The 16,952-nt window shown below is 32.2% G+C and overlaps 1 protein-coding gene, 2 long non-coding RNA genes and 2 pseudogenes across 5 annotated transcripts; 1 reads left to right on the top strand and 4 right to left on the bottom strand.

Annotated features, from left to right (window-relative positions):
• Positions 1–203: 203 nt before the first annotated feature.
• LOC147929649 (uncharacterized) lies at positions 204–596 on the bottom strand. Its single transcript, XR_015577546.1, has 3 exons — positions 546–596; positions 354–419; positions 204–265 (listed from the first exon to the last, which is right to left on the bottom strand). It is a non-coding gene; the product is annotated as an uncharacterized LOC147929649 (long non-coding RNA).
• A 4,431-nt stretch (positions 597–5,027) lies between these two features.
• Positions 5,028–5,640, bottom strand: LOC147929650 (uncharacterized; annotated as a pseudogene). Its single transcript, XR_015577430.1, has 2 exons — positions 5,506–5,640; positions 5,028–5,419 (listed from the first exon to the last, which is right to left on the bottom strand). The product of XR_015577430.1 is annotated as an uncharacterized LOC147929650 (transcript).
• LOC147929651 (uncharacterized) lies at positions 5,618–7,151 on the top strand. Its single transcript, XR_015577431.1, has 2 exons — positions 5,618–6,203; positions 6,879–7,151. It is a non-coding gene; the product is annotated as an uncharacterized LOC147929651 (long non-coding RNA).
• A 1,399-nt stretch (positions 7,152–8,550) lies between these two features.
• LOC147929652 (F-box protein At5g25290 pseudogene) lies at positions 8,551–10,173 on the bottom strand (annotated as a pseudogene). Its single transcript, XR_015578783.1, has one exon. The product of XR_015578783.1 is annotated as an F-box protein At5g25290 pseudogene (transcript).
• A 1,496-nt stretch (positions 10,174–11,669) lies between these two features.
• Positions 11,670–16,215, bottom strand: LOC104736776 (sugar transporter ERD6-like 17). The gene is made up of 16 exons (XM_019234483.2): positions 15,762–16,215; positions 15,590–15,652; positions 14,822–14,911; positions 14,561–14,620; positions 14,336–14,401; positions 14,156–14,221; positions 13,754–13,829; positions 13,588–13,652; positions 13,408–13,500; positions 13,234–13,314; positions 13,023–13,107; positions 12,634–12,677; positions 12,268–12,330; positions 12,102–12,161; positions 11,937–11,990; positions 11,670–11,840 (listed from the first exon to the last, which is right to left on the bottom strand). Exons 1-16 carry the CDS (start codon positions 15,825–15,827, stop codon positions 11,694–11,696), a joined length of 1,179 nt encoding a protein of 392 aa, XP_019090028.2. The 5' UTR covers positions 15,828–16,215; the 3' UTR covers positions 11,670–11,693.
• Between the last annotated feature and the right edge of the window lie 737 nt (positions 16,216–16,952).

Raw genomic sequence — 16,952 nt, forward strand, 5'->3', positions numbered from 1 at the left:
GCTCATATGGGTGAGATATTTGATCAAACTAAAACCATATTTATTGCAGTCTGGATATTTGTACTTTGTCCCCCAAAATAAGGATGCTTCTATTAATTAGTTTCTTTTATCATCATCCTTATTTATTTATATTTAAAACAGATATATTTATTTTTTGTTGGCCCTCATCCTAAAATATATTTTTAGAACTAAAATTTACCTGGTTTGTAAAGGTAAATGTACCACGAACATGTTTAGGCGAAACTTCTGCTATATAGACAGGTACCTGTTTGGTAAAAAAATTAGGTAAAGAAACTTATTAAGTGATATCAAATGTAAATATATTAGTTGTAGACTAATAAGTTACTAAATACCACATAGCTAATTAAGCCGAGCCCTATCCCTGAGGAGATTCTTCCGATGTTCAGCCACATTGCATCCTTTGGTGTTCCGTACATAAATATAAATGACTCTTTAATTGCTGGTTTTTTTTATAACCACAAACTACTAAATAATATTTGTATCACAAAGAGAAAATATGTTTGTAGTTAAAAATATTTGAATACCTTAGCGAAAGCGATGGAGAACCAACCAATGATGCAGAGGATATCAGAGACCCACATGTCTTAATAATAAATATCATGAAATGCAAAAATTTAGTCCTTAAAAATTTTAGTTACAAATGGTTAAACTTGAAGAATATATGAGATTAAAAGTAAATTAGTTACTCTTCTTCTGCAAGGGATATTGCCATTTTACCGCTGAACAAAGCTCCAATTGCAGATCCCAACGTGTTGAATGAACCAAATGCTGAAAACTGTTAAAGATAATTAATTCGAAGATAAATTCCAAAAGTTGAGTAAATCATTTTATTGGGATTTTTTTGTTGTCCCAATTAATACCAAGTATACTCAACTTCATGGGGATAACGACCATATATATTTTTCTTCATTAAAATTTGATGCTTATTTGTTTCAATGTGAAAAAGAATTAAAACCAAATAACACGGAATTAGCATACTAGATGTTTAGTTTTAATATAGATCTAATTGGGCAAGACATACCTCCTTTCTAATTCGACACCACTGACAACCTAGTTTTAATTGCATATATGATATATCAATAACTCTGTGTAACGCCCGTAAACCAGAAATACTGTTCAGGGTGGATGTCATGAGGGGAGTTTCTCCTTCGTCGTGCATCAAGGATGTTGAAGGAAGAGATACCCTTGTGCTTGGAGCATAAGAGGAGAAGAAGAGAGATCCATCTTCTTCATGTGTGGAGAAGGATGGAAGATTGGTGGTGGATTGTGAGATCCATCTCTCCAGGTAAGTCGTGTTGTTTAGTGTTACAGCGATTAGAATCGATGGTTGTGGCGGATTAGAGATTTGTGGCGAGAAAAAGCTTGAAGGGGCTTGGATTATGATTTCTGGTGTCGGTCGACACCAACACCTCGACACCAACACCTGTAGATGGACTGCGCAGACTGGTTTGAGATGTATACTTTGGAGCAATGTTTAGAGGATGAAACGAAGTCTGTTTCAGCTGAAATTTGATAGGAAGCTTCATATATATCCAACGGTGGATATGAACGGTTGGTTTGTGATTTAATCAAGTGTTTGCATTGTGGTCTGACATATAGACGGTTATGTGGTAAGGTTGGGTGTCTAGCATGTTATTGTGTTTTTGGGTCATGGAAGAACAGCTGGGGTTAGGTTTAGATGAGGATGGATCGACGTAAATGATGTTGTGGGCATCGTTGTCGACCGACATTAGGAGGGTATTGATCGATACCATGTGTGTTGGATCACAAGTGGTGTGATGGGTGAAGACTAACACCAGGTGGATATGCCGACCAACAATGGAGGAGTTGATAGTGTTTGTCCGTGGCTAGACGAAATCAAATATTCCAGTCCATATGTCTTGTTACTCGGTCACTAGGGATGGTTGGTTGTGTGACTCAATAACTAGATGAGGTGAATTTAGTGTATTTGTGTAAATTTTGTAAGAAGCGATTTCGACGCCGGTTATCTCGTCAGAATTATGAGGTTCGGTCGTTTCACTATATGATTGGTAACAACATCATACCATTGTGGCACATTGTGTACCGTTTATATTGTAATCAGTCACAAAAAAGGATATCAAAAGCAATAATAAAAATTAAAAAAAAAAAAAAGAATTTTAAAAATGTCATTAATTTTTCCTATACCACATTTCAAAACCGACCCGATTCTAAAAGCTTATAAAAAATGTATATTCAAATAAATGTGTAACCTTAATAAAACTATACACGAATTTCTTTTATATGTATATAAAATTTGTATAGTAATTTTATAAAAAAAATTATAAAATCTTATAAAAGCCATATAAAACATTAGAAACACTTAAATGAACTCTCTAAATAGCAGTTATCATCAAAAAAAATACCTTCTAAACTTTATAAGCATTTTCAGATTTAATGAGGAGTCCTTTTGAAAATGAACAGCTATATGCCTTTTTTTTCCCACAAAGGACAGCTATATGCCTATTTTTGAAAAATATACATAAAAAAAGACATTTCTCAAAAAATTTCATGTGCATAATGTTAGCACTCTTTATACTCTCTACTTGGTATTGTCAAAAATTTCTAAAACACTTTTATTTTTTAATTACTAAAAGGTTCCGAACCTAGACCTGTACATCCCCTCAGGCCCGAAACCAGAACATTTTATAATGTTCCCTCCCAAACGCCATTCCTCGAATCACTCTATCTACTCTCTACTTTATATTGGTTTTACTGATGCGCATAATGTTAACCACTCTATCTAAACTTTGTAAAATTTTTGTTAAATTTTTATTTCTCTGTTACTAATCCAATCCAACGTGTTTTTTCAGTCTCTCACTCTCTACTGTTTTGTGTAAACTTTTTTTTTCTTTAGTTTACGGATAAATAAACTGTGACTAGATTAATATGAGGAAATCCTCAAAATATCACGTTTAAAGTTTATTTTTCAAAAATACCATATTTTAGTTTTTTTTTTCAAAAAATACTAAATTATTTTTGGTCCAGTAATACCATAAATACAAAAAATGATTTTTAATTGTTAAGGGTGGAAATTTGTTTGTTTAGGCTGACAATTTTAGTTATAAGATAAAGTTTTAGGGGTTGAGTTTAGTATTTAGGATTTAGGGATTAATTTTTGATATTAAAATTTTATTATCATTTTGTCATATTTTTGGAAAACAATACTTTTTAGTGAATTTTTGGAAAAAAAAAAACTAAAATGAGAGAAAACATTATTTTTAGTGGTATTTAAAAGAATTGCTTTTTAAAATATGTTGGTAGAATTAAAAAAAAAAAAGTGATCGAGAGACATACTTGCGCGATAGAAAGACCTAAGTCTTTCTAATTCCTATCTCAGCAGCTGAAGTATAACCCATCTGTAAGATAAACATAAGAAAGAAAAAAAACTGTTTACATGAAAATAGATAATACGAAATTATAGTCTTTTATATGAGTTTTGTAGTTCTTAAATTATTAGAACATTGGTAAATTAAGATGGCAGAGAATCCATGTGTGGTTGTAACTTTTTTTTTTTTTTTTTTTTTTTTTTGTTAAGGGTTAAATGCATGTGGTTTGTAATGTTCTTTCTCTCTCGGTTAATATACTCAGTTGACGATAATGATCAAATTAAAAAAAAAAATGTAAAAAGTAGGACTAGCCTAGCAACACCAAAGGAGAAGAAACTCCACAGCAAACACCAAAGGAGAAGGAACCACAGACGGCGACCAAAGTGCTTAGGATAACACATGCAGTGTGATACGACAGCCTGAATCGTCGTTTTGGTCATTGAGATGCAAAAGCTGTTCCTCAACCTCTATACTTCTTTCTTCCTCCACCACCATCATTTACACATGCATGTAATGATACGACACAATTTCTGGTAAAGGACAGTGAGATCTAGGGAGAGAGAGAGAGAGAGCGAGACAGAGGAGAGAGTACAGAGGAGTGGGAGAGAGACAGAGAATGCTCTGTTTGTCAAAATAGGCTTCGTATTTAAGGAAGGTGTCACAATTATGAGAATTCTTTTTTGGGACTTTTGTGTCAATTTCCAAGTCACACGTTTCGTTCAATTATGGACAATTCTCTTAACTGCCACTAAAATGAGTTTCTTTTCTTTAAAATATAAAAAAATTAAAATTATTTTTTTAACATTAAAAACCCAAAAGACACACTCGCACACAACACATTAGAACCAGCTCGTATATACGAACCAATCTACGATGGTCTTGATTAAAGAAGAACCAAGAGGATCCAAAGCAATAACTAAGCACTAAGACAAGGAGAAAGCAACGAGGAAGAGTCCGATTCTACAACATCGCATGGAGAAAACAACGAGTCAACTGAGCCCAACTTTCACGACTCTCACGCCAACAACCAACGAAGAAAAGAGTTACGCAAATGAAGCTAGTTGGCCAAGAGATGCATAAAGATGTTGACTATAAGATCAAGCTTACACCCACTTCCCACTTTGCAGTTCGGTAATACCGCTTTGCAAGCTCTTGGTCTTAAAGGAAAAGCTTGCAAAGGAGGATTAAAATTAAATCATAAATGGTGTAATTAATAAAAACCGCTTCTTATATAAGAGGAGTAAGAGCATCACCAATGGTGGGTTTTAATTTTTAGTGTCTTATGTACTGTTGTAATTTTTAATGAATTTATTATGTACTGTTTATAAAACAAGAACTTTTAAGATTCTAATTAAAATTATCTTCTCCAATAGTAGAATATAATATTGAGTCTCTTATTTTTTTAAATATAGTTTTTTGAATCGAATTTCATTCAACTTCCAAACTCTTTGATCAGTTATGAACAAACAAACAACCAAAACAACATTGAGCTTTGGTCCAACAAGGACAATTCATACACTTCATATGTAATTCTTGAAGTCGATTCAGAATGTCAAGGTGTGTGAAATGAATACATGAAAAAGTTTGCTAGCTTATAATGTTGTTACTCACCCTTTGTCGACAAGCCAATGTATCATTCCGTAAGTGACACCCTTTGTCACAGAGAAAACAAGAAATAAACTGTAGGGTGTAACTGGGCGTGGGCATATCTTCCAAGCACTCCAGCAGCAGTGTCAATACTAACTTTCCCATCTTTATATGAACATACCTAAACAATCATGGGTGAGTTAAACCAAAGGTAATTGACAGATTGCCTTGTCTTTACCGGTCAAGCCATAGCAGGAGGAGTGCCCTAGCGCCTAAAGTGACAGCAAAGTAGAGATAAATAGTGCAGAGGAATGCCAGAAGAGCCAATGCAGTCAAGAGATAGCGATGCCTCTGAACAACGGTGGAGCAACTACCCAACTCTTCCCACTGCTTCTTTAGACACTGTTGTCTCATTAATGGTGAAGATACAAGCCCATCAAGAACCATGGCTTTAATCAATCAACCTGAAAAATTTGACACACCATTTAGTTTACACAAATACCAAAACAGGGTACGAAGAATCAGATTGAATGTAAATGTTGGGATTTACGTTTCCATCACAATAAGCCATTTCTACGCTACCAAAGATATATATTAATTGTCAATTTCGAATCGAGGTTAGTCTTTATTTATAACATATCCTTCTCCTTCCTTATATCAACACTGGACTTCGATCGAGATTGAAACAGCGAGAGAGAGATCGAGAGAGAAAAAAAAAAAAATCTCGAAACAATTGTATTTTTGCTTCTTCTATTTTTCTCTCAGCCAACGAAATCACGACATGTACGAGCTCTTAAATCACAATCGGGTATGTTATATTAGAGCCTCCCTTACCTTTTTTTGTTATTTCTGATTTTTTTTTTTTTTTCCTTCTCCCTTAAAACCTGCCTTAGAACCCCTCCATTGGGGATAACCTAAGCTCATAAGAGACGGTGATGTGTCGCCTGGTGGTTGGCTGAATCATTTAATACAAAAAAAAAAAAAAATTGTCGATCGTGCTTCTTTCCCTTACTCCTCTGAGTCCTCTCTCTCTATCGCGAGCTCTCATATTACAAAATCGAAAGAGATTTGTCTCACAATCGGTTGCAATCAGAGGAGATTGATTCGATTTTGAGGTTATCCGGCTGTTTGACCCCGTTATATCATCATCTACACCGACGCCGACTCTCAACGGTATCAATGGTTAAGCTGTTCGGTGAATTTGTTCTTTGAAATCGGAGATTTTGATTCACCAACCTCTTTCTCATGGTAATTTTCATAAAGCTTTGGATTGGATTCTCTGTGGGAGTGATGGTGATGCTTAGAGGCTATCCTTTTGTGTGGAATAAAATTTGACACATTTTACTTGAATTTCATGAACACCAATGAGTGTATAAAATTATAAATACAACAAAGACTTTTATATTTGTTGATTTTAGTTTTGGGAATGTCATTTACGTTATGAGTTCTGCAAATCTTGTTTGTGCTCTTGGTAATGTGTTTTGTTTGACTGCATATGTCTCTCTATTTGAAGTGTTCATATGGTCTTAGTCTTGATGCTCAACTGAATTCAACTTGTCATGTTATTGCAACTATGTTATTTGATGTTAACAAATTCATCTGCTCCCACTATTTCCGGGTAAGAGCTTTCACTATCTATTGAATGCTTGGTAGTTGTGAATGAATGAATCAGTTTCTGCTGAAGATTATAGGTGAGAAAAGCTTTCTTCAACTGATCTTTCTGTTGGTTCCTTTGGTTTTTGTTTCATAAGTCTGTGCAAAGTTTTGTTCTCCCTCTGTGTGATTAATGTCAGAGTTCCAAGGTTTTATAGTCTGATTCTCCGTTTCATAGTCTGATTCTCTGTTCTACTGTTTTGTTCTTTGATGAAAGCTTGGATCGGTTTGTGTTATGTTCTGTTCTTTATCAATATTTGTTTTGTTCAGATGATCTAAAGAAGAAGAACAAGAGGACAACAAAAGGAAGAATACATCAGATGTTAACCCTTCGCTGAGATCAAAATCGCCTGTATAGACCATGGTAAATAGATAGAGCTTGAAGGAACATGGTACAGAAGCTATTGTATAGTATACAAAGCTAGTGAATATGTGTTAAGAGTAAATGGCAAAACATAATTAGTGCAGACTTTGAATTCTTCTTATTTCATTTGCAGGCTGCATATTTTTTGCTCAATAAGAACTCCAATAAAAGTTTCACCATTGGAGAGGGATAATTTTAATTAACCTTATAAAGGTTCTTATTTTTAAAAAGTACAAAATTTATTGTTAAAAAAATTATAACATCCTCAAATAACAACCTTCCGATGGAGAAGGCCTTATTATGTTGAATGAACTAGTACTTGTTTCATAAAGTCCAGTACTCGTCAAGAAATTTACAAAGAAGAGACGAGGCAATTCCTTGCCACAATATCACTTGCCTTCCCTCGTGCACACTCACCTTTGGTGCGAGATGATATGCTCTCCTTCACAGTTCATGACAAGCACTATACCATCTCTATTCCACAACTAGACGAAGCACTTAGATTTACATACCAAGATGCAATCGATTTTGGATCGGAAAAGTTTGATGTTGTGTGGCAACGAATTGGACAAAGTACTTTCACTAGCGGGAAGACCAAAGCATCTGCACTATCACACGCGACCATTAGATGCATGTATAAGCTACTCGCCAACACCATCTTCGCCCGAACCGCCCAAAACTCAGTCCTTGACGATGAACTTCTTGTCTTGAAGATACCATTAGTTGATTTTCCAAGTAGAGTTAACTATGCCGCGCTTCTAGCAAAACAGATGGTATAATTTAAAAACGACCTCATCAATGATGACGCTTCTCTAAGCTTCGGTGCAGAACCTCCTTCACACAATCCAGGTTACTCGGGCCTATCTTTACTTTTACGCATTTATATATATATATACATATATATATTTTCCCATCTTTTCTAGATTTGTTCACACTGGAACAATGTGATTTAAGTCTAGGAGGATGTTATCCGTTTACTAACGTATTCTTTTTTCACTTGAATGTCTTTTTACCAAGTCAGTATAAAGTTTTGGTTTTATTGAGTCAAAATTAACTTTGTAGGCAACGACGACTCTATGATATGATGAAATTTGACCTTTATATGTTCTCTAACTCATCCCCTAAGTGACAAGTTTCGTAGAATTTGAAAAGAGCAGACAATACCTAGAACCTCATCGTAGGATCTCTCCCCTCATCGTAGTGTCTACCATAAAAGTCAAGCTATATCAGAACTCGGTATCTATGGTGCATACCTCAGGTACACAAGAGCAGAAAGAAGAAGAATTTGGTAATGTTTCATTCATTCTCTACTTAACTTTGTGCCATTAAATGAAATGTGTAGGAACAAAGACAAAGTTATAGTAAACGAGCAGAGTGGTTATCTAATGCGCACGAAGATCTCATCATCAGATGAAGGCGGCGTTGCAGCTGGTTTTGGAGTCTTGGGTGTTTGAATTGACAGCATTCACATTCGCAATCATCCTGATATATTCTTCTACTGGCTTATTTCTTGTTATTCTTGCTTGTTGAAGATTTGTGTATTAATCCATGAAGATCAATAGGACCGACCACAAAGCATAAATAAACTTGCTTATTGTTATTTCACTTATTTTAGAGCTGTCATGTAAGAGAAACGAATATAAATGAAAAAGATATAAAAACAGGGATCTGCAAATCTCCAAAATGAAGGAAGAAACAAATCAGGACCCGAGAGGAGAAACCATGGGAAATCGCTTAAGTGTCTTCTTTGTTGCTAGATAGATCAAACAGGGAAATAAGAGGAATACAAAACAATAAGATAAAACGAAGAAACAGAAGAGAACCTGGAAATAAAGGCAGAGAGAATCAAATTAAGACGGGAGAAACCATCGAGCATCCTTGGGCTTCAAGTCGGAGAGGCTGGGGAATTGTGTTAGCTTCTTTGTGTCAAGATTGAATACACAGATGCAGGGGCAGATGTCTGGGCATGAAGGTTTCAGTTTACAGTTACGAAGACGGTGATGACGGGTGAAGTAGATGGAGTTTGGTTGGATACCGAGGGTAGGGTCAGCAGGCACAGTGATACCTAAATCCAGAAGGAGGGCCTCATTGCCTAAAGAATCTACCTCGACAGACAGGTTCGGTTTGTGTATAAGCTCATCCGGATATGGATTAGGATCCGTCTTGTAGAGGCGGAAGATCCTAGGTATTTCAGAGGTTGCCTTATAAGCGATGCTCTCGACCAACAAAACCTCTCCCGAGGTTGTAACAGCAATGTTATGACTAGAGATTGCTCCATCATATGTAGTTTCATCATCACTCGGAGGAGAAGCTGGATAAAATGGTAGTAATATGTTAGTGTTGGACACATCCTTGAAACCTTCTTGTCCAGACAAATCCAGGATTCGAATGAATCGGCGAGTTGTGTAGACGTAAAGAATGTCACCCCGGAGTACCATGTCAGATAAGCCTCGAAACTCTCTGGGAACATCGATCCGTGTTGGGATGGTACGGTAATGATCTTCCCCCTTCTTGCAAAAGGCTATATATGGGGAACCTGTATCAAAAAACCATGCGACAGTGTATTCCTCCTCCTTGTTCTCGTCTACCCACAAAAGACCTCTCAGATCAACCACACTCATATTTGAGTAACCTAAGTCACCACTAGCTACTCTCTCGATGAATTCCCCATCTCCTATCCGCTTAAGAGTAAAATGGCCACCCTTAACTGAGTGTAGAGGGGGAAGATTGATCCTACCGTCGCTAAACACATCTACGATACAGAGATTGGATCCAGAATCTAGCGTCAGGAATCAGTTACCTGAGTTTGCCAGGAATCGAATCCTTGAAAAGTCTCTCTTTCTCTTCTTGTAAACTCTATCTTCGTCCGGGTTGTAAAGCACACAATCGCTGCTCTCTTGAAACAGCATCAGCCATGGAGATCTCTTTTGCCGCCGCGAAGTTTGTTTCGAGCATATATACCAATTCCGACACACGATCTTTGCGCGGTGGAAATCCACAATACTCAAACGTTCCAATAATGATCTCAAGATATCGTTCGACAGCTCCGACCATCTGCCTGTCTCCATAGTTTCTCAAGATATAGGTTTTGTACTCATAAAATTATGATTTCCTTTCGTATGTTTACTCATAAAATTATTATTACAAGTTTTACATTTTTTTTTATTTGTTTGTTAATTTTATTATTACTAGGACTTAGAGGTCGCGGGAGAAGTATTTTAGAAAAAAGTAAATAAATTCAAAATTTAAAATTATACATTATGAAATAATTTATATATAATAGAATAGTTTGAATACATAAACATTAAACATAAACTGTTACTAAAAACACAACCATCAAAATAAAAATTTATAAACAAAAAATATTATGTAGAATAGACGTAACTTTGCAAAAAATATCGTTTAAAGTATTCTAAATATATAAGATATTTTATGAAGAATTATGGTAAAGAGCTACAATTAAAAAAATCATAGTAACAAAGTGATATTAACTAAGAATATTGAACTAATCGTTGTAATGAGTAAATGTAATCTTTATTAAATAATTATAATTAAAAATGTATTTAATAATGAGTGAAACATTATCAAAGAAAAATTGAAATTAAAATACACTACTTTTAACATAATAAAATACAAAACATGATAAAATAAAATTTAAATATTAAAATAGTTTTTAACAAAAATTTATGATAAATGGACGCAACTATAAATTCTATAGTAAGGTTTATTAAATTTTTATATTGCTATAATCATTTCTAAAATTTTAGTTAGATTATAGAATAACATTGAATATTAGATATTATATATTAATATTGAAATTATTTAAATTGAACATAAAAAGGAAAATTTGTTTCAACGAACTATGATTTGTTAGTTATTGATGAAGAGACAATTATATAGAAAGTTCAAAAGACATGACTATTTAAATAGACGTTAAAAGAGTTTATTAAAAAAAATTTAATACAACTGTTTAAGTTAAAAAAAAAACCAGTTTTTCACAAAAAAATACTAAAAAGTCGCAATTGTTGTTTGCATTTATTCAGATTATTATTATTACTTTTAAATATTAAATATTAAAATATTGGTTTCCCAAAAAGTTACGATAAATATACACAACTGTGAATTTTATATTATGTTAAATTTTATATTTATCTAATGCTATAATCATTTCTAAAATTGTTTGATATTAAATAATTGTAAATTGTTTGTAATATTCAATTATTTAGATTCAACATAAAATGAAAATTTTATTTCAATAAACTTGTTGGTTAATGATGAAGAGACAAATATAAAGAGAGTTCAAAAGACATGATTATTTAAATAGATACACGTCAATGACATCATACACCTATTAAAACAAAAGTTTTGATGAAAATATATAAATAAAATATAGTGAAAAGACAGACCTTTACAATGAAGAGATATAACCATTTAGATTTATAAAAAAACAAAAAAAAACAAAAAATTTACGAAAATGTCAAATTCAAAAATTCACTATATAATTCATCTAACTGTTGAAAAAAACTCTAGGTTTTTTATTAAATTTTTGTATTGAAAATTAACTAAAAGTTGTAAATCAGATTTATCATTTCAAAAATCTTTTGTTAAATCAAAAACTCGAGGAATTTCTTTACTTTTAAAAGAATGTATGCTAGAGAATAATTTAGAAAACTGTAAAAACTGTTGAGTGACATGTCTAGCAATTCATATACCAATTTTTTTTATAAGATTAAATGGTACATTATTTCTTCCATGAAAAAATAAAAAATTAATATGACCAAAAATAAATATGGAAGTAGTTTATGTACCTCCGACATAATTACCCACGGGAGGCCTCCCAAGCCTATTGCATAAGTTGCAATATAAAGCTGCCGATACAAATCATTGTTAATTACATTTTATTTATATAACAGACATAAACATTTCATTAAATATATTTTGTACAAGGAGAAAAAATGTTTTACCATAAAACATATAAACGATAATACTGGAGTTAACACCGAAAGCAATTGCATTTTCTGCTCATAGCAAATAAGCAAAACAATTGTTAGAGAAATAAGTTAATATTAGGTTAAGAATAGAATAGATAAAAAGTAATATAGTTATTAACGAAAAAGACTTTAAATAACCTGTAATGTGAAGGAGAACCCAAGAAGCATGCATGTTATGCTCATCCCAAGCGCAGACGTCTATGTTATATCAAAATGGTAATCAAATCAAAATATTAATCAGCTTTTTAATGTTATATCTTTTATAGATTGTCTGAAGGTACGTAAAAAGTAAAGACGTTCTCACCAACAAGAGAGGACGTCTGCCCCATTTATCGACAAGAATGAGACCACTCATGGTTTTTGGCATCTGCGAATAGCCAGAAAATACCATTTAATGCTAACAAGAGTAGAATTGTTTTTGCAAATTATTTAACTTAACACAAAATGATCATTAAAATGCCAAAAACATTACAGTTAGTCAGTTATAGTAGTTAAATAACAACTAATTTCAAAAATACTATAGGATTTAATCCATGTAGTATTGTAGTATGGGGTTACCAATTGAAATTGTAGTTTTAATTTTAGTTTTACTAATTAAAAGTTTAAGTTAAATATATAATCAATTTTCATGCATATAAATTAACAAAAAAAAGTATATATATAACCTTACCACGAAGAGGCTTAACATCATCATTCCAATGGCCACTGGAAAACCTGTTTTAACTCAAAACAAATTACTAAGCAAAGAAAAAAAAAAGTTGGAAAACCTGTTTTTTGTTCTTCAGCTTGTGCTCTGTTTTTCCATTTTATTATTTTGATCAGCTTTTACTCTCCTCCATACATTTATATACTCTTTTTTTTTTTGAGAAATAAATTTTAACCAAAAAGTAAATGGAAAGAGGAACCTCATGGTAAATATTTACTAAGATATTTTCTTCCACAAAAGTAATGAAAAAAATCTTATAAAAACTGGAAATTCTATGCAAATACATCACTTGCAGATTCAATTTGTATATGTGTGACGTGTCTATATAAAAAGAATCAAAAGCTTAATCTTACCAGATTTTCTAAAAATGGTACTTGCATAAGAGATTACAGCAGCACTTCCTGAGAATTGTTGTATCAACATTAGCCCAACTCCTACCTAAGATATAAAATCACAACAAAAAAATAAAAAAAAATTGAATGCTATGCAGATAAATATGAAAGGTAGAATACTACGAATAAAGTTTTATGTACTTATATCTCAAACATGTAAAATTAACTGTACCACGAGGGTGTATCTATATTTTCTCTGGAACAAATCACAAAAACTCGACCTCGAATCATTTTCTACCATTTTGGTCATAACCTGAAAAACAAAACAAAATCATTCAAACTTTACATTGTTTTTACATTGTACGTACTTTATAGCTGAAAATATTATGAGAATAGTAAAACTCACTTTAATTTCGGAGGCTTCACGTGAAATATCAGCATCTCTCCCTCTAAGCCGAAGCAGTGAATTTTCTAGTTCTTTATCTGTACCAACTTTTGCCTTCAAAATTTTAAATTGATTGGTTTCATATCTTCCCATGGTTGATAAATTATGTTAATGGGTATTAACAAAAAAAAAATGAACAACCAGCCATCTTGGGGACTCTGGTACGAAGAATAAACCGATTACTTGAATGATGCATGGTAAAGCACCTAGACAGGGGAAAAAAAATTGTATTTTTATCAGTTAATATATATCTATATATATATTAATTTCTCCACAGTTGATATGATATTTATAGTTTTACTTTTACCTGATACAGCCAACATCCTCCAAGTCATGAAATTCCCACAAAAATAAACCATGGCGAGTCCAGCATTTTGAAGAAGCTAATACATAATCAGACGAGAATAACAAAGGATCAATCTACGTACTCACGACAAAGCTAATTAACTATTTTAATTTAAGAAAAACAACATTTACTGGATTTGTTTTAATTTGGGTATAACTTTTTTTTTTTTGGCTGGTATAGTTTTGTATTTGTTTATAGTCTTCTTATTATTATTATTTTTTTTTTCCGGAAACGATGCACTTGTTGTAACCAAAGTTATTTTGATGAATAAATTTGACATTCATTCAAAAAAAAAAATTGTCTTGATTTTTACTCTTTGATGTTGGTGGACACTTATATCCTTACATATATTAAAGTATTTACCTGATTTGAAAAGGTAAATGTACCGCGGACATGTTTCGGTGCAATTTCTGCTATATAGACAGGTACCTGATAGGTAAACAAGCAAAAATAATTTAGATCACAAATAAATTAATAAAAACCAAACTGTTCAAGATGAAATTCAATAAAAACAAAAACTTAACTATAAGTTAATATAATTACCACATAGCTAGTCAAGCCGAAACCTATCCCTGAGGAGATTCTTCCGAAGTTCAGCAACATCACATCCTTTTGTGTTCCAAACATAACATAAATTCAGTATTTAAGTACTGTTCGGTTTATGTTGACAACTATAAATTAAATGGTTTGTTTATTTTCTAAGAGATGCTTTAGAATATCTGGGACCTTAGGATAGGTATTTTTGAGGTTAGAAATGATGATTAATACCTTAGCGAAAGCGATGGAAAGCCAACCAGTGATGCTTAGGATGTCTGAGACCCACATTGTCTTTTTCAAAAGTAAGAAATAAAACTTATAAGCATATGTTTTAACTTTTTTTACCAAAAAAAAAAATATGTTTTAACTTTTAAGTTTTAGTAAAAAATGGCACTGGTAATCAAATGCACGTAGACAAATACGAAAACTATAGTCAAGAAAGAAAAAAGAAATGGTAAATTGAGTTATCAAGAATAATGGTTCATTAGTTACCCCTCTTCTGCCGAGGACCATAGCCATTTTACCGCTGAACAGTGCACCAACTGCAGCTCCTAACGTGGCCAATGAGCCAAACGCTGAAAACTGGAAAAACAAAAATGATTAATCAAAAAACTATTAATCCAAAGGGAAATTAAAAAAAGTTGAGTAGATAATTTTTATATTGGGTTTAAGTTACTGAAACTAATACATACTAATTCTTTTACTTTATTATTTCTAAATAAAAAATCATGAAAGATATATAAACAAATGACATGAGTAAATGGTACTTCTATTATTGTAGATGAGAGAGTGACAAGAGATTGATTCAGTAATGATGGAATTATTGATAGATACTGTTATATATATACTATCTTTTTGGATTGTTTCGACAACTCCATATATCAGGATATTATAGTTATATTCTTTAGGTAGGGTTATTAGATTTATGATAATAGTTTCAAAAAAGGGTTAAAATGGAGGTGAACCAGACCAGCAAAGCAAACAAAGTATACTTCATTGGGATCACGGACGAGTACGACTATATATATAATATATTTCTTCTTTAGATAATTGATGGTTGTTTATTTCAATTTTAAATGGATAAAAAAAAAACAATTTTACATATTTGTTTGCATATGTGTCGTCGTCATCACTCGCTCTCTGTTACGCAAACTTTTCTTTTGGTTATTTAAGGTTAAAACATTATGAAAACCACCTTGTAACAGAGTTTTTTTTTTTTTTCCGACATAGAAACAAGAGTAACAAAACAGAGAAACATACTTGCGCGATAGAAAGATCTAAATCCTTCATAAGTTCTATCTCAGCACCTGATGTATAACCAGTCTGTTAAAAAAGAAAAAGAAAATTAGATAGAACATAATTAAGATATATTTTTTTTTTAAATATGAATTTTGTATTAGAAAAAAAAAAGGATAAGGATAAAGAAACTCACAGCAACACCAAAAGTTAAAGATAACACAAGCTGTAATTCGACATTCAGGATCGTCGTTTTGGTCATTGAGCTGTAAAAGCCCTTCTTTTATGCCTCTTTCTTCCTCCACCACCACCATATCTGATGCAACAGAGTCTCTGGTATTAACAAATGAAAGCTAGAGACAAGAGAGAGAGAGAGAGAGAGAGAGAGAGAGAGAGAGAGAGAGAGAGAGAGAGAGAGAGAGAGAGAGAGAGAGAGAGAGAGAGAGAATGATCTAATTTGTCAAAGTGGGCTTGCTTGGTTGTATAAAATGAGGGATGATGGTCATGGATGCCTGATGGGTCATTATTATGAGTATTATTCCATTTCACTCAATCAAGTTTTTTGGTCATTTTGGTTTTCTACTCAAATGGGGGGTTTGGATTGGAAAGCTAACGTGGACGTGAGACATTTTTCTGTAAAAGTTAAAGATAATCTCTCGAGTCAAGTTTTATTTCAATTTTAAGTTATGTTATTTTAGAAAAGTAAAAATACATTTTTTTAATTTTGACTTTATCAAGATTTCAAAATATTTTTATAAATGATTGATAAATACATTTACCAAAGAAAATATTATTTTGACTTATCATACATAACAATTAATCGACCACAATGGATAAGCCTAATTATACGTAAATACGGAAACCTCTTTCTCTTTCACACATAACTGGAAAGATTAATTTAAGCTACGACATATATACATCGTACACAATATAAGTTAGGTTTTCTCCTAACTTTGCATAACACGATGATATTTGGCAGTATATATTTTTGACAACTGTCCTCATTTTCTAATTATTAAATTATTTTAATTTATTTTTCTCAAAAATACATACATTATTTTCATATTCACTAAATTTAGATGATATTTCTGTACTAAAAAATATATTGACATTTATGCAATGTCCTTTCAGTAATTATATAGAGATATCTTTTATCAATATTTTATATAATTAACATAACATTATAATTTCTCATACGTATCATTTTCAATATTTTATATAAGATTACCATAACATTATAATTTTGCAAATAAGAAAGAATGAATTTCTTATTATAAATTTAGACAAAATAAATTTCTGATAATTAAAGATTTAAATATTAATATCATAATTTTGGAAAAATATAATGTGATAGTTATTAAATTCTTTACTAATTTCAAGCTATAAA

This window comes from Camelina sativa, chromosome 13 (assembly GCF_030686135.1).
Source record: "Camelina sativa cultivar CO46 ecotype springtype chromosome 13, ASM3068613v1".
NCBI lineage: Eukaryota > Viridiplantae > Streptophyta > Magnoliopsida > Brassicales > Brassicaceae > Camelina > Camelina sativa.

What these genes read in the sequence shown, in the direction of transcription:
- LOC104736776 (XM_019234483.2), bottom strand. Translation starts at nt 15,827, where the DNA reads ATGACCAAAACGACGATCCTGAATGTCGAATTACAGCTTGTGTTATCT. An exon ending in CTTTAACTTTTGGTGTTGCT is followed by an intron (nt 15,653 to 15,761) that starts GTGAGTTTCTTT and finishes CTTTTTTAACAG; the next exon opens with ACTGGTTATACATCAGGTGC. An exon ending in GCAGACGTCCTCTCTTGTTG is followed by an intron (nt 12,162 to 12,267) that starts GTGAGAACGTCT and finishes GATATAACATAG; the next exon opens with ACGTCTGCGCTTGGGATGAG.